The sequence below is a fragment of the Hyaena hyaena genome, unplaced genomic scaffold (assembly GCF_003009895.1).
Source record: "Hyaena hyaena isolate Hyena2069 unplaced genomic scaffold, ASM300989v1 scaffold_16, whole genome shotgun sequence".
NCBI lineage: Eukaryota > Metazoa > Chordata > Mammalia > Carnivora > Hyaenidae > Hyaena > Hyaena hyaena.
The window spans coordinates 684133-711654 of record NW_024080650.1 but is presented as its reverse complement, the minus strand read 5'-3'; the positions used below and the strand labels follow the sequence as shown (position 1 = coordinate 711654).

At 39.5% G+C, this 27522-nt stretch overlaps 1 protein-coding gene across 2 annotated transcripts in view; it reads left to right on the top strand.

The window, feature by feature from the left end:
- The window catches only part of DNAAF9 (dynein axonemal assembly factor 9), a 136435-nt gene that overhangs the window by 16044 nt on the left and 92869 nt on the right, over positions 1-27522 (top strand). For both annotated transcript variants that reach the window (XM_039224527.1, XM_039224519.1), the window contains exons 2-7: positions 4611-4690; positions 7451-7570; positions 11051-11175; positions 12064-12160; positions 13288-13394; positions 20754-20831. In XM_039224527.1, the coding sequence (XP_039080458.1) occupies positions 4611-4690; positions 7451-7570; positions 11051-11175; positions 12064-12160; positions 13288-13394; positions 20754-20831 (607 nt within the window). The remainder of the gene's footprint in view (positions 1-4610; positions 4691-7450; positions 7571-11050; positions 11176-12063; positions 12161-13287; positions 13395-20753; positions 20832-27522) is intronic.

The following is a 27522-nucleotide window of genomic DNA, read 5'->3' as shown; positions in this document are numbered from 1 at the left end:
TCTATGTTTTTAGCAAGTTTCAGAATTTCCTCCCTTTTAAGATTGAATCATCCACTGTATGTAGCAGAGTTTGTTTATTCATCTGTTGATAGATAATTTGCTTCTACCTTTTGACGATATATAATGCTGCTATGAACATAGGTATACAAATATCTCTTCAAATCCTTGTTTTCAGGTGTTGTTTTTTTTTTTTATTTATACCCAGAAGTGAAATTGCTAGATTATGAGGTAATTCTCTTTTTCACCTTTCCTCACCCCTGCCCCTCTATTTTTAATTTTTGAGAAACTGTCATATTGTTTTCCACAGCGGCTACACTGTTTAACCTCCCACCAGCAATACCCAAAGGTTCCAATTTCCCCCATCCTTGCTTGTGGTTTTCTTTTTAATAGTAACTATTCTAATTTGTGTGGGAATAGTATCTCTTTGTGGTTTTGAGTTGCATTTCCTTTATGAATTGTGATGTTGAACTTCTTTTCATGTGCTCATTGGCCATTTGTATATTGGAGAAATGTATATTTAAGTCTTTTGCCCATGTTGAATTTTTTTTTTTTTTTGCCTGTGTATGGTTGAATTGCAGGAGTGCTTTATATATGTGCTTGCTTTGGCAGCACATATACTAAAACTAGGAGTGCTTTATATATAAGAGGCTAATATCCAGAATTATAGATATAGTTTAACAATATGAAGTCTTCCAGTGTGTGAACATGGATGTATTTCCATTATTGGTATCTTCTTTAATTTCCTTCAGAATTACATATTCTGGATATTAGCCTCTTATCAGGTATATGATTTGCAAATATCTCCTTCCATTCTGTGGATTGCCTTTTCACTCTGTTGATTGTATCCTTTGATGGACATAAGTTTTTAATTATGATGAAATCTAATTTACATGTTTTTTATTTTGTTGTTTGTGCTTTTCGTGTCATGGCAATAAATTGTTGCCAAATTCAGTTTCATGAAGCTTTTTCCTATATGTTTTCTTCTAAAAGTTTTATAGTTTCAGGTTTACGTTTAGTTTTTTTTTTTTCCTGGTTCGAGTTAAATTTTGTTTATGGTGTAATGTAAGGGTCCATATTCATTCTTTTCATGTGGATATACAGTGTTCCCAAAGCCATTTGTTAAAAAAGTTGTCCTTAGTGCATGGTCTTAGTTCCCTTGGAAAAATCATTTGACCATGAGGATATTATAATAAGTGAAATAAGCCAGTCACAAAAGTTTATTTCTGAGCTCTCTATTCCATTGTCAATGTATCTGTTTTTTTTTTTTCAATGTATCTGTTTTATTGCCACGTTGTTTTGATTTCCATAGCTTTGTAGTCACTTTTGTAATTGGGAATTGTGTCCTCAGGCTTGATTCATTTCAATGTTTTTGACTATTCTGGATCCCTTGAGATTTCTTATGAATTTTAGGATGGATTTTTCTATTTCTACAAAAAGCATCATTGGGATTTTGATAGGGCTTATGCTGAATCTGTAGACTGCTTTCTGTAGTATTGACAGTTTAACAATATGGAGTCTCCCAGTGCATCAACATGGATGTATTTCCATTATTGGTGTCTTTAATTTCCAATTGGTGCCTTTAACTGAATGACCCAGTTTCTCTGAATACTCCCCAGGATAATTTTGCTATTATCACTGTTATTTTAGCTTTTCTAATAGATATATAGTAATATCTCGTTGTGGTTTTAGTTTGCATTTCCCTAATGGATAATGATGTAGAACATGTTTTCAGGTGGTTATCTACCATTTCTATATCCTTTTTGGGGAAATGTTTCTTTATACCTTTTGCCCATTTTCTAATTGGATTTAAATTTTTTTACTGTTGTTTTGAGTGTTCTTTATTCTACTTTGTCAAATATGTGCTATGCAAATATAGTCTGCCAATCTGTACCTTGTCTTATTCTCTCAACAGGGTCTTTCACAAAGCAAAAGTTTACAATTTTGATGAAGTCCAGTTTATTGATTTTTTCCTTTCATGCATTATACTTTTGGAATCAAGTCTAAGAATTTCATCAGATCTTACATTCTGAATATTTTTTTCTGTTACCTTCTAAAGATTTTAATTTTTTAAATTAATGTTTATTTTTGAGAGACAGAGTGTGAGCAGGAGAAGAGCAGAAAGAGAGAGAGAGAGAAGGGGGCACAGAATCCAAAGCAGGCTCCTGGTTTGGTACTGTCAGCACAGAGCCTGATGCGGGGCTCAAACCCACAAACCTGCGAGATCATGACCTGAGCCAAAGTTGGACGCTTAACTGACTGAGCTACCCACATGCCCCTATTGCCTTCTAAGGATTTTGTAGTTTCACATTTAAATTTTTAAATCTGTGATTTATCTTGAGTTAATTTTTGTGTAAGGTACAAAATTTAGGTTGAGGTTCATGTTTTTGTCTATGGATATCCATTTGCTCTAACAAATTTATTTATTTATTGAAAAGACTATCCTTCTTCCATTGAATTGCTTTTGAACCTTTATCAAAAGTTAACTGGCTCTGTTGTATAGGGCAGTTTCTGGCAACTCTGTTCTGTTCCACTGATCTATGTGTCTCTCTCTCAGTACCACTCAGTCTTGATTACCTTAGCTATGTAGTAACTCTTAACATCAGAGTGATTCCTCTCCCTATATTTTCTTCTTCAAAACTTCTTTTTAGGTATTCTAGTTCCTTTGCCTTTCTGTGTAAGTTTTGGACTAATCTTGTCTGTATTTACAGAAAATCTTGGTGGGATTTTGAAGGAATTGTGTTAAACATATACAGTAATTTAGGGAAAATTGACATCTGTACTATCTTTAGTCTTCCAATCCATGAACACAGTGTCTCTTCTCTCTTATTTAATTTCCTTTATTACTGTTTTTGTAGTTTTTAGCATGTAAATCCTCTACATATTTTGTTAAATTTATATTTAAATGACATTGTATTTTTAAATTTGGTTTCCATGGCTTCATTGCTTTGATACATAAATAGAGTTGATATTTATATGTTGACCTTGCAACCTTGTTGAACTCACTTATTCTAGGATTTTTTTGTAGATTCTGTGAGATCCCCTACATAGGCCATTATGTCATCTGCAAATAAGGATAGTTTTATTTCCTCCTTTTTAATTTGTATGTCTTTTATTTCTTTTTCTTGACTTACTGCATTAGCTAGAACTTCCAGTTATCATGTTGAATAGGAGTGATGAGAGCAGACATTTTTTTTTTTTTCTTATTCCTCCTTTTAGGGCAAGAACATTCAGCCTTTTGCTATAAAATAGAATCTTAATTCCTACTTCTCTGAGGGTTTTTATTGTGAACAAGTGCAGAAAATGGTTTATCTGCATCAGTTGTACAGTTGTGTGATTTTTTTTCTTCTTTAACCCGTTAATATGATTAATTGATTTACCAGTAATGAACCAGCTTTGTATCCCTGGGATAAACCCCTCTTGGTCATGGTGTAAAATTCTTTTTATATGTTGTTGAATTCTATTTATTAATCACTTATTACGGATTTTTACAGCTGTATTCGTGATGGATATTGATCTGTAGCTTTCTTTTTTGGGAGTACTGTCTGGTTTTGATGTTAGGGGCTGTATGTGAACATCTTGAGAGAAGACAGTGATAATGACCACTAAGTCATGGGAGGGATGAGTTGAGGAGTAGAAACATCAGAAAGAATCCAGGGGGTGGAAGAAAGCATTCAGGGAAGAGAAATAGTGTTGTTTGGCTGAATACTGCTGCTTGGGTGAATATAGGGTGGTGTAATGGAGTGATACAGCAAGGAGTGAGGATGAAATCTGATTGCCATAGATGGGACACTTAGTGTTGTTCGTTTATGGAGGATCTTAATAATAATGTGACAAGGCTGGGAATATTCTGACTGTAGGGAAAAATTAATAGGAGTGTTAGGCAGTGAATAGTAGAGGCAGATCCTGAATCTGGGGGTGACAGGAAGAGACCTAGTGGAAGGATCAATCTGATCCTTGATCACTTGATCAGTCTTGAGCACCTTTTTCTGGGACTACTAGGAAGGAGGAGAGGTTGGTATGGAGAGCATGGAGTCCTTAGAAGTGATATTAATATCAGGGAGTGCCTCCTCTTATACTTTGGGAGGCGGGGGTATCCCTGAGGCCACAGAAATAGGCCTGCACAGAAATGGAAACAAGTACCCTTTGCTAACATTCTCTTTGGGGGTAGTTGTGGTGATGAATCAGAGCTTCATTTAGGTCCTTAAACCAATTTTTTATTTGTTTTTGGCAAACTAATGAGGACCACAGTAAGGGCAAATCAGTGTGGTAACTCTTCTTTGATAATCCTCAAAAATGAGAAGCCATTGGACGGCCCTTGGTCAGCTGCTGAGTCCCAGTCCTGTCCAGCATTGGCTCCATCCTCTATTGAGCCACAGAGCCGTGGACTCTCAAGTTTGTAATCAGTAGTTCAGATAAATCAGCAGTTCAGGCTTCAGTTAAATTCTGCATAATCTCTTCCAGAAAACAGAAGAGAAGGGAGTACTTCCCAGCTCATGTCATAGTTCTGATACAAAAACCAGGCAAGGACCAGTTTTCATTCCTAGCGTCATTTCTCTTCCTCATACCTTCACGTGCTGGCACTCAGGAGCTCATTTCTGTTCTTGTTGCAGCTGCAACCGACTCCGCCAGGTTCAGAGCATCTTGACCCAGAGCAGCAAGTCTCAACCCGATGGGATCCTCTGCATCCTAGGTCAGTGCTTTTAACAAGCTGGGGCAAATGGGCTTTTGTTCAAGAAAGATATTAATAATAGTATCATTGTGAGATAAGCTTGAGTTAGTGTCCTTCTCCCAGCTCTTGTTCCCTTGAAAACTGTTGCTGTTCTAATGAGGTCAGGTGAGATATCAGTGGGATAAGGACCCACAACCACAGGGCAGTCACTTTGTGCATGGTATCTCATTTCTCCTCACAGCAGCCTTAAAAGGGGGCAGTGTAGTTTCTTTTTTTTTTTTTTTTTAGAGAGGGGGATACTGAGACTCAAGGAGATGGAACAGACTTTTTCAGAACTATAGAGTGGCAGAATTGGGCATTTATTTGTTAAGGTTTTTTATTATGAAAATGCATCATATAATTTAAAAATTAAGACAGTCCTCAAATGAAAATGAACAGAGCTTCCCAACCAACCGGATATGCAGTTCCATTCCCCAGGGATAACATTGTCAATTGTATCTTTTTAAACACAAATGGAAACATTTTATTCATACTGTAATTAACCTAATTTTTAAACTTACACTTGACAGTATATCTTGGAGATTTTTCTGTATCAGATTGATCTTCTTTATTTCACTTATATCCGTTGAGTCGTGGAATTGGAATTGTTAGGTCTGGTGGTTTGTCCATCTACCACCTAATTTCCTTCCCAGAAGCAAACTGCCACTAGTTTCTTATTTGTCTTTCCTCATACATTCGATGCATAATTTTGTATTTTCACTTAGCAGTGCTTGCATTTAGGCTTAGGAGAGGTAGTGTGCAGAGTAGTTAAAAACATGCCCTCTGGAACCAGGCAGGTTTTCGGTTTGAATCCTGGCTCCACTACAAAGCCCAGAGGTTAGCAAGTCTCTATGAAGATAGACTTATGGTAAACCTGGAATTCCCGCCAGAGGTTTCAAATATTTAAACAACATTCATTGGATTCTCTGTCTAGCTGCAACCCTCGAAAGGGTGGGGTCTGTCTTTGCCATGAATTTACCTATGAATAAAACCACCTGTTTGTTGCTGTATTTATGCTCTTATTTCATTTGGCTTTGTCTTTTCCTTTGACATACCATCCCGTCACAGTTTTGTTTGTTTAGCACTTACGTGCTTTCTGGCAATATAAGGTACTCTAGGCTTATTTTGTGTATTTCCTCCTCCAGTCCTAGAATCAGCCATTTTTACAGGGAGCACTGGGATTCCTTTTCTTGGAGAACAGTGTTAGAAACCAATATCTGGGCATTGGATACACTCTCGTTACTAGATGTCACTGCTTCTAAGCTCTGGCAGCTGACAGAGTAACAAGATATATATGCGTACATTAACTGTAAATGTTATGTACCCATCTGTATGTATATTAAGCTAAATGTGAATTCATATTAATGTCTCCAGCCTCACCAATTACCACATAGATTTTTCTAGCTTCCCCCTGTTGCTTAGCTGTAAACTCCTACTTCATCAGTGAGAAACTTGGCACCCATCATCCAGCATCTGTTTACTTAATTCTAGTATACATATGCAGCAATATCAGAATTGTTAACCCGTGATACCCTGTGAGAAACAACATTATCACCTTAAGCACAATGCCTACATATAGTTTCTTTCTTTCGTCTTTAATTTTACATAGTCTTTTTCATGTTAACAATTTATGCAGCTGGAATCCCTGGAAGTAGACATGCTGAAGCTAGGTCTGCCAAGTCCACTGTTTATTTTTTAACTCTGAAGCCCTTTAAACATTGGGCCTTAGATAGACCAATCCTTTCTGGCTTTTGATTCTTTTTCACCCCTTCCTTGACTGAAGTGTTGAATGAGATAGAACAGGGAGGGCTGTGCTGCTTTAATCTCAACTGAGATGGGAGTTCTCTTATAAGTCCTCTGCTATAAGCAGTCCTGGGCCCCTCTAGTCTAAGTGACCATTACTTTCTACTTTTCACTTATCTGGATGACCTCTGACAGTCCTCTTTCCCAGGCTCCAGCCATATTTCTATTCTCGGAGCTCTCTCTGCTCCAACTCCTTCTTCAGCCTCAAATAGACAGCTACTGCCTTGCCTGTGAGATGTTCCACAGCTCTGAGCTTTCATGGATCCTCAAGAGCCAGGTAGTACATATGCCCATGCCATTGAGAGGCAGTAGTGAAGGCAGTATTGTTTAATTTCCTGTTTGTCTCTGACCCAACCCCACTAGACTGTAAGCTTCTTGAGGGGTGTTTGTAGTCCTGTTCACCACACACTCCAGCATCCAGCACAGGGCTAGACCTTGAGCCTAGTAAATATTTGTGAAATTATGAGTGTCTGTGGTTCCATTCTCTTGTACTTTTTTTCACTTCTTTGAGTTCTTTTCAAACCACCTTAATCTGCCTTTATTTGATCCCCATGTTTTGTTAAAGCTGTCTTTGAAAAGTGAATATTTTCTCTCCCCTATTCCTATTTCAACTGAAAAGTATTTCGTGGTATTTAATCAGCCATCACAGGACCTAGACCATATTTTCTGCTTCATTCTATACTCAAAAATTACTTTTTGGAAATTAATAGCTTCAATAATGTATACTGTTTGTTTCAACTATATAGATCTTGAAATCCAAATAAGAGTACTTGATGCTTCTTTCACAGAGTTGCTTAGTTTGGTTTCTGGCACAAAACCGGTGTGAGCTTCTGCCCTTAACGTAACCATCAGGGTTTTGCTGAGCAGGAGAAAATTACTGGGACTTAATTTGCTTCCCATAGTACAGTACAACTTATCAGAACCTTCTTTGCCTTGCAGGAATTGATAGCAGGTACAATGAAGGCTGCAGAGAGCTGGCAAATTATCTTCTGTTTGGTTTGTACAATCAGAATGCAAGTGATTTTGAGAAAACAGGGTTTTCTGAAGAAGTTCTAGATGGTGAGTATATGTAGTAGTAAGTAGTATGCTCCTTTTGGTCACCTGCTGGTTGATATGAGACTAGTGACCAGTAGTTTTCAGAATATGTTTAATGGGTAAATTAGCTTTAGGGGAAAAAGTACATATCAGTTTGGTTTTATGTCTTCTTGGCAAAGCACTGTTTTTCCTCTGAATTGCCCACTGCCTGTGTGTCCTGGGAGGTTCAGATTATGCGCTGTTTTCCTGTGAAAGCACACTCAGCTGTGAGTAAAGGATGAGCCTGCAGGCTACTCCTACAAGGAAGATTTCTTGTGGACCTTAGTTTAGGAACAAAGGCTCTTTGTCCTGCTCCATCTTTGCGAATTGTTTTCAGTGTGACTTTAATTCATGACGATGCCCATGGTTACAATGGAGGCTTTCTGCTTACATTCCCCTTTCTTCAGCTCTGAGACACTCTCCCCGTGTTGATGCTGTTGTGGGCTGATGCCCAGGAGCTGTCTCTGATATCACATACTTAGTCATGACTTGTCTGCCAGATGGGTCAGGAGACACAGGAATAGACAAATCCAGCTGGACAAGAGACAGGCAGCTCTTGTAAAGCAGCCGGGGAGTGCATGAGAGCAAACATCTGCTATAAAGTAATCTTGCAGTGGATGTGGTGCAGTGGGTTTTTGTTGTTTTTTTTTTTAATGTTTTATTTATTTCAGAGAGAGAGAGACAGCTTGAGCAGAGGAGGGTAAGAGACAGAGGGAGACACAGAATCTGAAACAGGCTCCAGGCTCTGAGCTAGCTGTCAGCACAGAGCCTGACGCGGGGCTCAAACCCATGAGCTGTGAGATCATGACCTGAGCTGAAGTCGGACATGCAACTGACTGAGCCACGTCCGCCCCTAGTGCAGTGTTTTTTTTTTTTAATTTATTTCTAGGAGAGAGAGAGAGAGAGAGAGACAGCGTGAGCAGGGGAGGGTCAGAGAGAGAGGGAATCACAGACTCTGAAACAGGCTCCAGGCTCTGAGCTGGCAGTCAGCACAGAGCCCGATGCAGGGCTCGAACCCACAAACCGCAAGATCATGACCTAAGCGAAAGTCGGACGCTTAACCGACTAAGCCACCCAGGCGCCCCGAAAATGTTTCTTTATGCTGTACAGCGTCTACTGGTTTAGAAAGAATTTACCTTGGCAGCTCATTTAGAGTTGTAAGATAGATGCTCCTACCAGCCATACATTTCACTGAAGCCAAGGTTGCTAAGGACAGTATAGTACTGAAATTAAGGAAAGTTTAAATCCTCGAAGGTGTGCTTTTTATCATTGTCTTTAACCTGTCACTGGCACAGTGGGTATTTATGAAATGAGAATTTTCTTTAAAAGAATTCTTTGAAGAAAAATAAATCATTAATGAATTGAAATTGAAATTTTTAAATCCAAGTAGTTGGCAAACTGAATCACTGGATTTAAGCATCTATATATTTTTTTGAAGTTTCCTCTTTTAAAAGTCTATTTATTTTGAGAGAGAAAGCACAGGAGCAGGGGTGGGATAGAGAGAGAGGGAGAGAGAATCCTAATCAGGCTCTCCACTGTCAGTGCATGGGGCTTGAATCCACAAACTAGATCAAGAGTCGGACACTCAACTGACTGAGCCACCCAGGTGCCCGTACCTTTTTTTTTTTTTTTGTTAAGTAGGCTCCAAACCCATTGTGGGGCTTGAACTCATGACTCTGAGATCAAGCGTTCTATGCTCTTATCGACTGAGCCAGCCAGGTGCTCCTGTGGATCTACATTTTGATCTCTGTGAGAGGAAAAGAGGCCAACACAAAGGATTTATTTAAAAAAGAAAAAGCTTGGGGCGCCTGGGTGGCTTAGTCGGTTAAGCGTCCGACTTTCGCTTAGGTCATGATCTCGCGGTTCGTGGGTTCGAGCCCCGCGTCGGGCTCTGTGCTGACTGCCAGCTCAGAGCCTGGAGCCTGTTTCAGTCTGTGACTCCCTCTCTCTCTGACCCTCCCCTGCTCATGCTGTCTCTCTCTCTCTCCTAGAAATAAATAAAAAATATTAAAAAAAAAAAAAAAAAAGAAAAAGCTTTTAATGACATCAGAGTGCTATGAGATTCTGAGATTGCGTAAATAGGCTTAGTAGCTGTTGCATTATTTCTTTTATTGGATCCTAATTCTTTGTGGAGTGTTACACGGTCCTGTAGAGCACAGTCTACTCAGGAAGCCCTCAGGCTCTCCAGGCGATGTCAGACTCTCCTCAGCACACATTCTACAAGTAATTCAGGGCAAGACTGTTCTTAGAGAGCCGGTGTGAAGTGGACCAACAGGATGAAAGTAGACCCTTTTCCCATCTCTCGCTGCCTTTTGACTCTGGTGCTTAACCAAGAGTCACCAGTGAATATGCTGCAGCACACTGGGCTCCCTAGGGTACCTGGGTCTGATCAGGTGTGGAATACAGTGATTTTTTAAAAATCAGAGGCCAGCATCCTGGAGCTTTATTTCAAGAGGCTACCTAGTGGTATCGTCAGCTGCCGTCAGTATTCATTGGGCTTAGGTTTTTGTAAAATACTGGCTGTCACACTAGGTTACTGTGTTGGCATTGTCCTAAGCCTGCTGCTTCAGGTGTTCCCTGCCCCCATGCTCCTCTCACTTCAGCCACCTCCTCCCGCACCTTCCCTGGCATCATCTTGTTAGAGAGATGCCTGAGACGGCTCTGGTTCTGAGGAGCCGTGCTGTGGAGCTCTGCTTTTCTTTTGGGAATATGACTGCTTGCTCAGTCTTTCAAACTGCCTTAATATTCCTGCCCCTTTCTATGGCTCTTCTGTTAATTTACCTAGGTTTATTTGCGCCCTTGGGATTGTTTTATTTGACCCACCAACATCCATGATTATTCCTTAAGTCTGTGAGCTGTGGATCTATTTTTAGCAGCCTTGTCCATTTGCCTCTACTTCCTTCCTCTCAGCCTTTCCTGTGTACAGAGTTCACCCCAGTACATAGTAATAACCCTTCCCAGAGCTGAACAGTGACATACTCAGGCCCATGATTGCCTTGGGTCAACAGCCAGGGGCTTTACACACTAATGTCTGCAGGAGAATCATCACTGCCATATTCAGTGATATTTCCTGCCTCAGTGGCTTTAGGCTCTGGGGTTTCCACTTGGTGTTTATCTCTGCCACAAAATACCCAGCTAAGCCTGATACCATAGAAGTGACTGTGTTGAACTTTGCAAAAGCAGAACACTTTGAAGGCTGTTCTTTTGACTTCTTCTTGTGCCTGCATTATCATAACCAGAGAGCCACAGTGATTGGAGCATCTCATGGAAACTAGAAAATCCTTGCTGTCCACACATGATTGTTCTATAGTCACTTTGAGGCACATTGTCTAGTTAAAGAATTTTCAGTTTAGAGTTTTGTACATTATCTCTGAAATAGTTTTTTAATGGTTTTATTAGGTGGACAGAAAATGTATAAAAGAAATGCCTTTGACAGTCTTGTGTTTAAATTTGTTTTTCTTACAGATGTAATTATATTGATAAAATCAGACAGTGTCCATCTGTACTGTAATCCTGTAAACTATCGCTATCTCTTACCCTATGTGGCACATTGGAGAAATCTGCATTTCCATTGCATGACCGAAAATGAGGTAAGGAGAAAAGATAGAACAGGCACTTAGAGACACTCTAAGGATATTCTTTCAGAAAAGTGTAGACTTGGAACAGGAGGCCCCTTAAAAAAATGACTTTGCAAGATGTGGTTATACAAAAAAAGTTACTTGTTTTAGTGGAACTTTCTTAATTCTATGTGAGGCTACCTTATAAATAAATTGTATGCCTGACAGAGACAAAAAGGGCTCTTCAGATTGGGACCTAGTCGTAGGCTTGTGACCCTAGCTTCCTGTCTTACTTGCTCATCACCAGCCTGCACCCATTCTCCCGGAGGACTAGTGCTGTGGACTGCCTCAGGAGAATTTGATAAACTTTGTGACATTTCCATGTTTGGATTTCTTGGTATTTGTTTCTTTTTGGGTTCTTTTTAAGTGTTTGGCTGGAAATCAAATTGGGACTTGAGATTTAGTATTTCATAGAAATTGTGACGTGATGTGAGTTAAAACCTCTTTTTTTTTTATGTTAAAGATGTTTAGTATAAATTCTAAGCAATCACTAAAATAACACAACAGACTTATAATCCAACAAGAAAAATAGAATCACCAAGTATACGGATATACAGTTGACCCTTGAACAACATGGGAAGAACCTTTCTTTCCATGTGAGCATTTGGGGAATTTTAGAGGCAAGTGTTATCTCTTGCATTTTGGTATATTTTGAGTTGATTCTTATGTGTGGTCTAAGGCAAAGGAATGACAAGTGATTCTGACCAGGAAACACAAGAAGTTGGCTTTGGAAACACCCTCTTGGGTACAGTTCTCTATAAATGTCATTTGCATAACTGTGATTGATAAAATACTGAGAAAATAGGGGATTTTGCATGATGTCATCTCAGAGCCTGTTTTCTTTCCAATTTCCCTCTTTAGTATGAAGATGAGGAAGCTGCAGAAGAATTTAAAATTGCCAGCTTTGTGGACATGGTTCGAGACTGTAGTAGAATTGGCATTCCTTATAGCTCCCAAGGTGAGTATCTGACAGCAAGGCATATTAGAACTTTTCTTGGATGATTTGTGAATCCAGTGTTTCTACTTCCCCCTTCCATTGGAGGCATTCACTTGGGAAACCCAGTGGTCTGTTTTTACTAAAGGCAGAGGCTCAAGCAGAATGAAATTCAAGGATTTTTCTTTGCAAGCTGGTGCTCATAACTGAAGTTTCTATAACAACACAGTAGGCCATCTAGTTAGATGGAAGAACTGATAAGGGGTTTAGTTAGATGGAAGAACTAATAAGGGGTTTACCACAGCTGCCATCTAGCTGCGCCACTTACTGCTGTATATAGAATATAGCTGTGGAGCCTCTTGGTAATAAGAAATAGTAGCCGTTAAAAATATGCTGACTGTTGGGGCGCCTGGGTGGCTTAGTCGGTTAAGCGTCCGACTTTCGCTTAGGTCATGATCTCGCGGTTCGTGGGTTCGGGCCCCACATCGGGCTCTGTGCTGACTGCCAGCTCAGAGCCTGGAGCCTGTTTCGGAGTCTGTGTCTCCCTCTCTCTCTGACCCTCCCCTGCTCACGCTGTCTCTCTCTCTCTCTCTCCTAGAAATAAATAAAACATTAAAAAAAAAAATATGCTGACTGTGAGGCTCAAAAATGATGTATAAAAATAAAGGAAAAAACACATTTAGCAGTGCTTATATCTTATTTTTTTCCAAAAACTTTGCACATTGGATCTATTGCTGCAATAAAAGGAAAATTTTTGATTTGGTAATTTTTCCCTTAAGGAAGTTGATTGGCTATGTTTCTTAAGAGGGGGAAGAGCCCAGTTTGGGTCTGTTAATAATTATATCCACTAAGTGATGCAATTCAGATGTAATAGGCCACTATTTATTCACTATTACTTACTTAGGAAACCAGAGTGTGCAAATATACTGTAGAAAAATCTGAATTTAGCTTGTTCTGGTTTGAATTTTCTTTGACTTTTATTTTATATTTCTAGTTTTAATATCTAAGCATTTTATCTGTTTCACTTTTATTCTGATAACAGTGACTGTTGTGAACTTGTGAGAGATGCCTCTGTAACCACTTTAGATCAGGTTTAGACTGTTATATCCAGGATGGTATTTGATACATGTTGTTGTATTTGATTCCTCTAGGTCACTTGCAGATATTTGATATGTTTGTAGTAGAGAAGTGGCCAATTGTACAGGCCTTTGCACTTGAGGGCATTGGAGGGGATGGATTTTTTACCATGAAATACGAGGTATGTATGAAAGATAGGGTGTCTGGCTTTTGTCTCCCACTTGCTATCTTTATGAAGGGCTCCCACATTGTGATTGTGCATCATTATAACACTGAAAAGCTAACAGTGACCTCTCAAGAAGCAAGTTAAAAGACTTGAAATAAATGGAAAATTGTTGCTGTTTAAAGCTAGTCCCTAAACGGAACTCATAAGTCCTTTCTTCTAGGAGTTTCTCTCTGTCCTCCTTTCTCTCTTTTCCCCATTCTGAGACCATTGTTCTTTCAGTCTACTCTTGTAGCACCCTAGGCTGAGTCCTCTTATAGCTTTTTTTTCCTGTCCTATGTTATACGTTTTCCAACACCCCTACTTATGTATCCACCTGCCCTTGGTCTCTGGACTGGAAGCTCCTTAAGAAGAAAAATAGTCTTTTCATTGTTGTGGCTTGTATCTCAGAAACTCATATAACTTGAGAACTATTCAAGAGCAATGAAAAGAACAGTACAAAATTTTGTCTAAGTACATACAATACACTAGAGGGATAAAGGGTTATCTTTTGTGTTAAGAACAGTGTCTTTTATTTCAATGTTCCTTTTATCTTTATGTAGGAGATGACCCATAAATGTTTATTAAGTGAATTAATGAATAAGTCTGGGTGAGGGGGTCATCCAGAGTACATATTAAGGAAGATGGCTTGGTAGGTTAGCAGAATCCCCACAAGCATTCACGGGCCTCTATAGGGTCCCTAATGAGGTGACCTGCCCCCAGCACAGAAATAGAGAGTGAGTATCGACATGCTCAAAATGGGGACATACTATTAGGTATAAAGTGGGACCTTTGGGAACACAGCCCAGGGCTAATTGCTACCCCTCCTTCCTTTTCAAGAAGTAGCAGTATCCCTAGGAAGTGAGTGGGTGCTTGCCTGGTAGACCCTCAAATGTGGAAAAAACATGGGCTGTAGGGTTGAAGAGAAGCACACCACTTGGACTCTACTTTTCCTGCTCTAAAACTGTAGTAGTCTCGCATTGACTACAAGAGTATAAGTTCAACAAGGCTGCGGAAGCTGCCCCCATTAGGAAGTAATGCCCTCTAATTTGGAAGAGTAAGGGCTTGCAGGGGAGCAAGCCGTAGGAGGTTGAGAAGAAGCTTAACATTTTTAGCAATAATGGTAATATTTATATTTAATTAATTGTATAACTAGGCATTTATAGTGTTTCCTATATGCCAGGCACTGTTCTAAGCACTTCATATGAGTTGACTATAATTCTTACAAAAGAACCCTCTGAAGTAGGTACTATTAGTCCCTGTTCTACAGAGAGGTTAAATGAATTTCCCAAAGTCACAGAGCTAGTAGCTTGTGAGGGGCAGGGGTGGGGCCAAATCCAGAGGGTCTGGCTTCAGAGCCTGTGCTCCTAAACCCTAGGCTATGGGTAGATTAGCTTGAAAAAGCAGTACACTAGGAGGCAGCAGGCTTCTGGCAGATCAAACGAGGCAGGCCTTTCTGGCTTCTACCGTGAGGTGCATTACACTGTGCAGACACGTCCGAAAGGCACAAAATCCCCTTCTAAAAAAACCGTTACAATTGGGGCGCCTGGGTGGCTTAGTCGGTTAAGCATCCGACTTTCGCTTAGGTCATGATCTCGCGGTTTGTGGGTTCGAGCCCCGCGTCGGGCTCTGTGCTGACTGCCAGCTCAGAGCCTGGAGCCTGTTTCAGTCTGTGACTCCCTCTCTCTCTCTGACCCTCCCCTGCTCATGCTGTCTCTCTCTCTCTCTCTCTCTCTCTCCTAGAAATAAATAAAAAAAAAAAAAACATTTAAAAAAAAAAAAAAACCGTTACAAGGCAATGTAGATCTTTTCTGTAGGGTGGAAGAACCACACACACCATGTAGTGGGACTACTATGAGTCATCTCTCAAGATCTCTTTCTCCAGATTCTTCCCTTCTTTGTACTTAATAATTGTCATTCTCTCCAGTACTTTCCTTTTGTCTCAATCTCATCTCCCCATGCACCCCCACCCATCCCCAGTTCTCTTCCTTACTGGCCTTTAGGGTATGGAGGAGTACTCCACTCCGAGTCACATATCTAAGGCCTGATAACTGTCTGAGCCAGAAAGCCTTTTGCATCTTTCAAAGACCAAGAGAAGGAGAACTACGGACACTTAATTTTATTAAAAATTTTGTTTTGTTTTATGTCCATACCCAGAGCAAAGTCCTTAACCCAGAGGTTGCCATGTCACTGATGTGATAGGTGCCATCATGAGAGAGGAAACCAGATTCACATAGTTTTTACTTGGCATTTAGGCTGAGCCAAACTCAATTATGAGATAGAGAACTCTTCCTGGGAAGCAGCACAGGGAAGTTCCTCTGCTAGGGTTTTCCCTGCCTCCAGCTTCCTCCTTCTTAACTCTCCAGCTGCTGGAACTGTGCCCTAGTAAAGTAAATTTACATCAGCTAGCTCCCCAAGGAGAGGATTCTAATAACAAACTTCTGGATAATGAGAGTAACCCTAGAACAAGCATTCATTTACCTTTTTATGGACAAGCATAAGATCTTCATATTGAAAGGCGGAATAAGTGTGCCTGCTTTAGCAGCACGTACACTAAAATTGAAAGGGGGAATAAGACTTATGAAAACATTCAACAAAATATAAGAAGGAAACCATAGCATATTAGGTGCAGAGATAGGTAAGCATTCTTTTTAAAAAAGATTTTCTCCAGGAAATAAAATAAAAATGAGAAAAATGATGATCTCTTTTTATTGTTTAAGAATGGAGTTTATAAAGGGATGCCTGGGTGACTCAGTTGGTTAAGCATCTCATTCCTGATTTCTGCTCAGGTCATGATTTCACAGTTTTGTGAGTTCAGGCCCCATGTTGGGCTGACACTGCAGAGCCTGCTTGGGATTCATTCTCATTCTCTCTCTCTCCCTCTCTCTCTCTCTCTCTCTCTCTCTTTCTCTGCCCCTCCTCTACTCATACTCTGTCTCTTTCAAGATAAAATTTAAAAAATTAAAGAAGAAAAAGAATGGAATTTGTGAAAAGAGAAATGAAATATGGTAGGTAGCGTGCACAGAATTAAAAGGGAGGATGAATGATATAAGAAAATATTGTAAGTCTCAAAATTATTAGTAAAAGTTAAGGTTTGCATTTAAAATTAGAAATCTGATTCAGCACCCTCAAGAAATCCAATTAGTTGACACTTGAAAAGCTGTTCCAGAATACAGGGAAGGGGCCAAATACATTAAATCAATTTATTGTAATTTAGAATATAATGGAGTAGGGATCCTGAATAACTACCTCCCAGGTGTCTGCTCTCCCTAAAAAAATCTTTCTGGTAGTTGACAAGCTCTGCTGAAAGCATGAAGCTTCCAATTAGCCTTTACATTTAGAAATAAAAACAGGCAACCAAAGATCACCAGACATTTGCTTAAATACCTGTAACTTAAAAGGAAAAGATCAAGATTTTTTTTAAAAGATTGGATAAGACCCAATGATATAGAGGAAAATTTAAGACATAAAACTCCCCTTAGGATGCCCAGACAAGATTTGGTGACCATAGAACAAATGTTATGTTATGATAAATTAACATAAAGAAAATAAGAGTTCTGGAATATTATAATTGATAAAATTAGTAGAGGGCCTGGGAGGTAAAGTTAGGAAATTCTCTAAAAATGTAAAATTTGAAAATCAAGAAGAAAGTATGAGATAAAGGTTAAAAGATATAGAGAACTGTTCCAAGAAGTCTGCTCTCCAACAAGTTATGAGAGTTGCAGAAAGCTAGAGGAGAGATACCTGGAGGGAGAAAAATTTTTTTAAAAGAATAAACAATTTCCACTCATAAAGAGAAAAAAACTTTTAAATTAAATGACTTAGCAAATATAAATGGAAGAAAAAAAACCCTTAAATCTATCTATGCCTTTTTTTACACTAATAAAAGAATATCACAAAAAGCTTCCAGGAAGAAAAAAATAAATCACCTACGTAAGACAATAGGAACCAGATCTCTCTCCTTCCCAAAACAAGCCAACCTAACCAAACCAAAAGAACAAACAAAAAACAAAATATGTTTTTAAGACACTAGACACCAGACAGTGAGAAATAGTGATTCCCTAAGAAACAGAAATAAACAAGGTCAGGGGCACATGGATGGCTCAGTCGGTTAAATGTCCAATTCTTGATTTCAAGTCAGGTCATGATCTCATGGTTCATGAGATCAAGCCCCACATCAGGTTCTGCACTGGCAATGTGGAGCCTGCTTGGGATTCTCTCTCCCTCTCTCTCTTTGCCCCTCCCCTGCTCGAGCGTGCTCGCTCGCTCGCTCTCAAAATAAATAAACAAGCATTAAAAAAAAAAAAGTAAGCTCAGCCCCATGATTTCACTAGTTTACTAATTTGAGAAAATTTCCAGGCCATGGCACTGGGAGGGGGTACCCAGGCGAATCCCAGTGTGTTTCCTCAGTTGAGAAGATGCGGTAAAGAGTCTGGTGAGAGAGCAAAGCAGCTAAAGCACTAAAAAGCAAAGTGCCCAGAGAGAGTACTCCAAAGATCTGCCAAGATTCCCCTGCCCTCCCCCCATCACAAGTATTCAGTAGAGTATTGATCAATTAATTCATGTGTCAGGTAACAACCAAAGGCAAGAGTTAAACAAAAGACATCTGAAAAGTAGCCAGGTACAGTGCCTGATACATGCTAACGGCTGGGAACAGTTAGACTGGAAAAATACATAATTCAAACGGCACTTGAGTAGAGTCCTCAGAAGGGTTCTGTCTCAGTAATGGGGAATAGCCCTAAACTGAGCACTGCTCTAGACCTTCCTAAAAATGCATAAAAGCAAGATCTAAAATGATCAAACTGTTTCCAGATAACTTAACTGCATTCTGGAACAAAGCACAAGAATATTTATAGGCATACAAAAATACCTAGTACCCAACAAGGTGAAATTCACAATGTCTAGCATCCAGAGATCTCCGCTTTACAAAGCAGGAAAACATGACTGATAATAAGGTAATCATTCAAAATTGACCTAGAATTGACAGAAATGTTAGAATTAGCAAAGAACATTAAAATAGTTATTCTAACTGTATTTCATATTTTCAAGAAACTAGGAGGAAAATGGAACTTGTTAAATAGAAACAGAAAAAATATTCAGAAGATCCAAATTCAATTTCTGGAGATGCAAACTATATTGTCTGCGATGGTCAACAGTAAGTTAGATACTTCAGAAGAAAAGATTAGTGAATTTGAAGCTATTGCAGTAGAAACTATCAAGGTAAAGCATGGAGAGAATGAAGAATCCAAAAGAACTGAAAGAGAATCAGTGAGCTATCAATGAGGCCTGAGGACAGAATAAAGACATTTTAAAACTTAAAAAAAAAATTGCCTCCTATTACTCCTTTCTTAGCAAGCTATTGGAGGGTCACCTGGGTGGCTCAGTTGGTTGAGCATCCAACTCTTAATTTCAGCTCAGCTTACAGTTGATGAGATCAAGCCCTGTGTTGGACTCTGCCCTGACAATAGAGAACCTGCATGGGATTCTCTCTCTACCCTTCCCACCCCTCAAAAATAAATAAATAAACATTTTTAAAAAGCTGTTGGAGGATGTACTCCAGGAAACAAGTGAGTTGACCACGAAAGGGAAGTAAGCCATGGAACCAAATCCATCACCTGAAAGCTTCAGTAGGATAGCAAAGAGAACTCCCAAAGTGAAAGTTGTAGTTGCACAGCAAGCTTACATAACAGCTGAGCCAGGATGAGCCAAGAAAAAGCAAAAGAATTAATAGATTATCTGATATGTTTAAGCCATTGGTTATCAGTCAAGATGATTTTGCTGCCCCTTCCCCAGCATCCCACCCCTGAGACATTTTGCAGTGTTTGGAATTACTTTTGGGTTGTCTGGGGGTAGGAGTGTTATAGGCATCTGGTGAGTAGAGACAAATAATGCTGCTAAACCTTCTACAATGCATAGAGAAGCCCCTCGCAGCAAAGAAATATCTGGCCCTAAATGATAGTGTTGATGTTTAGAAACCCTAGTGTAAACATTACTAGCTAATTGGGTGGAGCAATTAGAAAAAACTTGAGTGTTGGTTTTTATTTTAATTGCACAAGTGAAAAAATAATGATGCTGTCAGTAGCCCTAATAAAATTGGTTTAAGAAAGCAACTTTCTGGGGCGCCTGGGTGGCTTAGTTGGTTAAGTGTCCGACTTTCTCTTAGGTCATGATCTCGCGGTTCGTGGGTTCGAGCCCGGCGTCAGGCTCTGTGCTGACTGCCAGCTCGGAGCCTGGAGCCTGTTTCAGTCTGTGACTCCCTCTCTCTCTGACCCTCCCCTGTTCACACTGTCTTTCTCTTCTAGAAGTAAATAAAACATTAAAAAAAAATTTAAAAAAAAAAGCAACTTTCTTGTAAAGTATATACATTCGTATAGTAAATTATATATATATATATATATATATATATGTGATCCTAATGTTATAAACAGTAATTACCGGTATAATCAAAAAAGTCATGATGTTAGATGATGTTAGGGTATAGGTAGGTAGAGAAAAAGTGTGAGAATGGGGATGAGCATAAAAGAACTACATCTTTGCTATAAGCCAATATTTAATTTCTAAACTGATAAATCAAATAGTGATAGAAGCATGTTATATTGGGGCACCTGGGTGGCTCAGTCCGTTGAGTGTCTGACTTCTGCACAAGTCGTGATCTCAGGGTTTATGAGTTTGAGCCCCGCATCAGGCTCTGGGCTGACAGCCCAGATTCTGTGTCTCTCTCTTTCTCTGCCCGTCCCCGTTCATGCTCTGTCTCTCTCAGTCTCTCAAAACTAAACATTAAAAAAATTTTTTTAATAAATAAATAATAAACATTTAAAAATTTAAAAGAAAGAAGATTATATCAAAATTTGGAAGTAACTACCAGAAAGAAACTGTTAAAAGACTTCTGAGTGATTGCCTCTGTGATACTAGTGGAGTTTTGGAGGAAGATTGGAGTAGGGGATTCACATTTTTTATCCCAAGCCTTTAGTACTGTTTGATTTTTTTAAGCCATGAGTATGTATTATGTTAATTAAAAATTTTAGGCAAAGGCATAAAATGTGTGTATGTACATAGATATCTGTATATCTATATGTATATATCTATATCTATACCTATACCTGTATCTATATATGTGCCCATCATTAAAGATAGTCAAAAGATGTACCAAAGTTTCTGTAAAACTAGTTTCCTTGAATGGGATAGCATTTATTAATATGTATTGGTTTTAATATAATTGATAAAGGTTTGGTTTATTATTCCAAATACTGAGTTTTCACCAAGATAGTCATTTCTGATAAATCTGATTGTGTAGTGATACTGACTCAGTTATTTCAATGTTTTGCCCTTATGTTGCAGCTGCAGGATGTGAGTTTGAATCTATGGAATGTCTACAGCAAGATGGATCCTATGTCTCTGGAGAGTTTGCTTTCAGAAGTAAGTAGCCTAACTATATTTAACTTACAAATATTAGAGCCAGCTCACTTATCCACTAACAGTATTTAACTTGAAGAAATGCAAGAGATATTTTTGTTTGAACAGTTTCTTCCCTAACTGTTACCTTGAACTCCTCGGGAATAGAAGTGGACCTGGTAAAATGATACTGCCTGTTTCGCTCTGAGGAAGCCTCACCTGAGGCGAAGTCAAGTCTGCCTCCCAGGGTTTACGTTCCACCTTAAGACATTCTCTCGGTTGGGCTTCAGAAAAACAATACAGAGGGTGTCTTTTTGTACTCTTTCCCTGAGACAAGAAGAAAGCAAAGATGGGGTTTGATTTAAACAAATTAAGAATTAGAGCAGAGGTCAGCACAGGTAGGCTTTGTGTGCTCTCCACCTCTGTTAGAACTGCTCAGCGGTGCTGTTGTAGCCTGAGAGCTCCTGTGGACGGTGCTTAGATGAATGGGGGTGTCTGTGTTCCAAGGAGACTTTATTTACAAAAATATGTAGTCTGCCCACAAGCCATAACTTGTTGATTCCTGGATTAGGGGGTCAGGCGTTATCTGTTCATCTGAACTTGGAAGAAAACATGAAGTTGGGTGGAACAGTTTGCAGTGAGAATCAACAGATAAAACTAAGGCTACAGGATACTTGCTGTGATGAAGCAGCTCAGCAGTGTCCCTTAGTGGCCATGGCTAGATATGCATAGAAGAACAGTGTCCAGCCTTTTAATTAGTTGTATTATTAAAACCCAACAAAAGTAACAAAAATGAAAACTACAAACCAGTCTCACTTGTCTGTGTTGATGCCTATATTTTAAGTAAAATATTAGCAAGTAGAATCCAGTACCATGTTAGAATATTCTCTGATGAAGTAGAGCTTAATAAGGGTACAATATTTAGTGTCAGGAAATCTATTATTGTAATCATTGTACTAATTATTCTTGGAACCATTTGTGATGACTCCATAGATGTCTAAAAGATATTTGATAAAATTGAACATCCATTCTGTTTAAATCTTTTGTAATTTAATAGAAATATAAAAGAAAAATAAAACCTGAACTTTTGTGCTTTGAAGAGACCATCATCATCATCAATCCATGGCTAACCTAATTATAGAAAAAAGTGAAAACACAAAAATTTATAACATTAAGAATGCAAAAATGATCAAATTTAACCACAAGGAAAAAAGATAAGTAGTTTAGGAGTATCTACAACTGTCTGAGACCCGTACCCAACTTGCATGCAGTCCTCTGAATGTGAGGATGCTATTTGTCACACATGGAAGCTAAACATCGCACTGTAGTTTGGAAAACATTGGAAGCATCTCTGGAGCCCATTAAGAGGGACCACCTCCGTTAAGTTCCTCCTAATCCTCCTATACGTGCAAACATATGGTATTTGTCCTTCTCTGCCTGACTTATTTCGCTCAGCATAACACCCTCAAGGTCCATCCATGTTGCTACACATGGCCAGATTTCATTCTTTCTCACTGCCAGGTAGTATTCCATCGTATAGATGAACCACATCCTCTTGATCCATTCGTCCGTCGATGGACACTTAGGCTCTTTCTATGTTTTGGCTATTGTTGAGAGTGCTGCTATGAACACTGGGGGTACATGTGCTCCTGTGCATCAGCATTCCTATATCCCTTGGGTAAATTCCTAGCAGTGCTATTGCTGAGTTCTATTATTAATTTTTTGACGAAGCTCCACACTGTTTTCCAGAGGGGCTGCACCAGTTTACATTCCCACCAACAGTGTAGGAGGGTTCCTGTTTCTCCACATCCTTGCCAGCATCTAGAGTTCTCTAATTTGCTCATTTTAGCCACTCTGACTGGCGTGAGGTGGCATCTCAGTGTGGTTTTGATTTGTATTTCCCTGATGAGGAGGGATGCTGAGCATCGTTTCATGTGTCTGTTGGCCATGTGTCTGTTGGCCATGTGGATGTCCTCTTTGGAGAAGTGTCTGTTCATATCTTCAGAAGGACATTTTGAAGTTTATTTATTTTGAGGGGTGAGTCGAGGGGAGAGGGAGAGAAAGAACCCCAAGTAGGCTCTGCACTGTCAGCACAGAGCCCATTGTGGGGCTGTAACTCATGAACCTTGAGTCTCTGACTTTGGCTCATGTCTTGATCTCACAGTTTGTGAGTTCGAGCCCCATGTCAGGCTCCGTACTGACAGTGCAGAGACTGCTTCAGATCCTCTGTCCTCCTCGCTCTCTCTGCCTCTCCCCCACTGGTTCTCTCTCTCTCAAAAATAAATAGTTTAAGAAAAATCAAGAATCAGCTGTTTAACCATCTGAGCCACCCAGGCACCCCAGAAGGACATTTTTAATTGCACCTGAATGGTTAGTGACATCTTTAGGCTGAAGAAGCAGTAGTGGTAATTACCATGGACTATAGACCAGGCCCTTCCCTGGTTTTCTGACTTCCCATGAGCAGAGTCTACTGAAGTTCAGACCCTACCCTCAAAATATCTTAATTTAGTAAATAACAAATGCAGTAAGACCCAGACCTTGATCAATTATAGATCAAAATTACTTGGATCCCTATTTTAATGACCTGATAAAAGAAAAGATACACTTTTCTAGAGGTAAATATTATATACTTCAGTTTTTACTATTCTTTTATAACAAAATGGCTAGCATATGATAAAAAGAATGGGAAGATATGAAGCAAGAAAATTTGTTATCAAGCAGCAATAAACAGGGTGCACCTCCTGGCTCATTAGGTAGCGCATGCAACTCTTGATCTCAGGGTTTTGGGTTCAAGCCCTGCATTGGGTGTAGAGATTATTTAAAAATAAAATCTTTGGGGCACCTGGGTGGTTCAGTTGCTTAAGCATCCGACTTCAGTTCAGGTCATGAACTCATGATTCGTGAGTTCGAGCCCTGCATCGGGCTCTGTGCTGACAGCCAAGAGCCTGGAGCCTACTTTGGATCCTGTGTCTCTGTCTCTCTGCCCCTTCCCCACTTGTGCACTGTCTCTTTCTCTCTCTCAAAAATAAACATTAAAATTTTTTAAGAATAAAATCTTTATTAAAAAAAGGTCAAGAAAATTAGATCCAAATATTGAAATTAACTAATGGAGAATTTTAAACAACTAATAAAAATGTTAAAGAATCAGGGGCCCCTGAGTGGCTCAGTCAGTTAAGCATCCAGCTTTAGCTCAGGACAAATCGTATGGTTCATGAGTTTGAGCCCCACGTGGGGCTCTATGCTGACAGCTCAGAGCCTGGAGCCTGCTTTGGATTCTGTGTCTTCTCTCTCTCTGCTTCTCCCCCGCTTGTGCTCTTTCTGTCTCTCTCCCCGCTCCTCCCTCCATGCCTCCCTCTCCCCTCCTCTTTCCCTCCTTCCCTCCCTCCCTCTCTCTCTCTGTCACTTGCAAGGATGAATAAACATTAAAAAATGCTGAAGAATCTGAAAGCAAAGAGAACAGCATACATGAAGAGATGAGAAATTTCAGCAGAGACTTGAAAGCTAGAAAAAGAACTAAATGGAAATGCTAGAAATAAAAATACTATATCTAAAATGAAGAATTCATTAGCTTGTCTTAACAGCAGGCTAGATACAAATGAAAAAGTGTTCTGTAAACTTAAAGATAAAGATAGTTTCTCAACTGAAGGACAAAGAGAAGAAGAGCAAGGGGAGTTGAACAGTACCTGTCAAACAATGTCAAATAATCTAACACAGTATGGTTAGACTCCCAAAAGGAGAGTAGAGAGAAAATGCAGCAGGACATCTGAGTTGATACTGTCCAAGAACTTTCCAAGTTGGTAAAATCAGTTCACAAATCCATGAAGCTTATTGAACCCCAAGTGGGATAAAAATTACTATAAATATGTATAAAAATGACCATAAATCTGTGCAGGGATCTTTTGTGGTGAGTTTACAAATGTCCTTAATAACATTCATATCCAACAACCAAAAGTATTTAAAATGCAATTCTAGGGGCGCCTGGGTGGCTTAGTCGGTTAAGCGTCCGACTTTCGCTTAAGTCATGATCTCGCGGTTCGTGGGTTCGAGCCCCGCGTCGGGCTCTGTGCTGACTGCCAGCTCAGAGCCTGGAGCTTGTTTCGGTCTGTGACTCCCTCTCTCTCTGACTGTCCCCTGCTCATGCTGTCTCTCTCTCTCCTAGAAATAAATAAAACATTAAAAAAAAAAATTTAAAAAAATAAATAAATAAATAAAATGCAATTCTAGTCTTTGAGTCTCTAGAGGATCACTGGAAAGGGAGTGAGCCATACCCATATTACTTTTTTTTTTTTAATCTGCCTTATTTTCTTCTCTCTTCTCTCAGCTATTTCATAGCTTCCAAACTTCTCTGAAACCCTCTTTTTGGTCCACCGTCCAAATATTTTTAGTGCTCATGTTTATTTCCCCTTTGCTAAGACTTGTAATCTTAAGTCAGAATTGACATTTGGGCTTTAATTCCCATTGGCTGATCACTGCTGGTGCTCTTTGATGGCCAGTGAGCCTACAGCTCCATGCTTCCTGGTCATATCCCACAGATCTCAGGCGGGAGAGTGCAGCCTCCTCTGAGAAGTATATTTTTTCTTTTATTGATTATTTTTCCATGAAATATTTTTTAAAGCTTATTTGTTTATTTATTTATTTATTTTTTGAGATAAAACCAGTGGAGAAGGGGCAGAGAGAGGGGAACAGAGGATCGGAAGCAGGCTCTGCGCTGAACAGCAGAGAACCCAATGCAGGACTCGAACTCACGAACTGTGAGATCATAACCTGAGCCACCCAACTGCCCCTCCATGAAATATTCTTTACAGATGAACTGTACCAGCTGTCACAAATACACTAAACTACAAGGAGGTGCTATTTTTTTCATCTGTTAAAATGCTAGAGATTTGTAAAAGACAAGATTGAGTTGCCAACTGTGAAAGAGTAAGAGTGAGGCCTTCAATGGAATAGGTGAAATGCCTGTCTGTAGTAAACATTTGGCATCCCTATCCAGCAATTTAAAGAAATTTTTTTAAATGTTTATTTTTGAGAGAGCAAGCACGTGTGAATGCACTAGCAGGGGAGGGGCAGAGAAAGAGGAGGACAGAGAATCTGAAGCAGCTCCACGCTAACAGTAGAGAGCCTGATGCAGGGCTTGAATTCATGAACTCTGAGGTCATGACCTGAGCAGAAAAGTTGGATGTTCAACCGACTGAGCCACCCAGGCACCCCCCAGCAATTTCAGTTTAGTAATTTATCTTAAGAAATTAAAGATGCCATTGAAGAATGTCCGCTGAAGTATTGTTTATAAAAACTGTTAATAAAAACTGAAGACAAAGTAAATGTCCAACAATAGGAATTTGATTAAATAAAACTATTCAAGGGGCACCTGGGTGGCTATCAGTTGAGCAGTGGGCCCTTAATTTCAGCTTCGGTAATGATCTCACACAGTTCATGAGTTCGAGCCCCACAACTGGCTCTGCACGAACAGAGCAGGGCCTGCTTAGGCTTCTCTCTCTTTCTCTCTCTCTCAAAAAAAAAAATTCTTTCTCTCCCTCTCTACCCCTCTCCCTTTTCTGCTCCTTTCCCCAGTGTCCATTCTCTTAAAAAAAAAAAAAGAAATTATTCAGTGGCCAATTATACTGTCATTTGTTTTTTTGTTTTTTTTCCTTAGATAGTTTATTGTCAAGTTGGTTTCCATACAACACCCTGTGCTCATCCCAACAAGTGCCCTCCCCCATCCCCATCACCTCCCTTCCCCTCTTGCCTACCCCCATCAGCCCTCAGTTCTCAGTATTCGAGTCTCTCATGGTTTGCCTCCCTCCCTCTCCCCAACTATTTTTCCCCTTCTTCTCCCTTGTGGTCCTATGTTAGCTTCCTCCTAATCCTCCTATACGTGCAAACATATGATATCTGTCCTTCTCTGCCTGACTTATTTCGCTCAGCGTAACACCTCAGGTTCCATCCATGTTGCTACACATGGCCAGATTTCATTCTTTCTCATTGCCATGTAGTATTCCATTGTGTAGATAAACCACATCTTCTTGATCCATTCGTCCGTTGATGGACACTTAGGCTCTTTCCATGTTTTGGCTATTTTATACTGTCATTTGAAATGATGTTTTAGAATTGGATTTGATACAGAAAGATGTTCAAAATATATTTGGCAAAAGAGTAAAAGGTATTATTTCCATCTTTGTAAAGTTTGTGTTTCTGTGTCTTAGAAACTTCAAGTGATAGTCTTATTGGTCTCTTGTTTTCATTTTCCCATTTTTATTGCAGTGTGTAATTCATAAAAATACTTTTAAATATTGAAATTGAGCTTTTTTCCCCACTTGGTCAGTCAGTATAGTGCCTTTGAGGCTTTTTGCTTGTTGATTTATTAAATACACGGTACCTGCTATTTCTTGGATACTGTGCTTATGCTAAAATCACAGAAATAAGTAGACCCAGCCCCCACTCATGCTATTTAATAATGGGCTCTTAGGCCAATAATAGCAGTATACTTTAGTAAGTGCTGTAATTGCAGTGGAACATAAAGGGTAAGGAAAATAATTCTGCCTGGAATGTGTGGTGATCAAAGATTTTCCAGACCAAGGAGGAGGTGGTATGAGCATTCTAGCCATAGGGAAGGAACCTGTCTGAAAGCCCCAGAATTATCTCCTTTTCAACATTGAGAGAAGCTGTTCATATGTGGCTGCTTTCCCCTTGCCTCGTCCCTAAGCCAGCTCAGCTCACC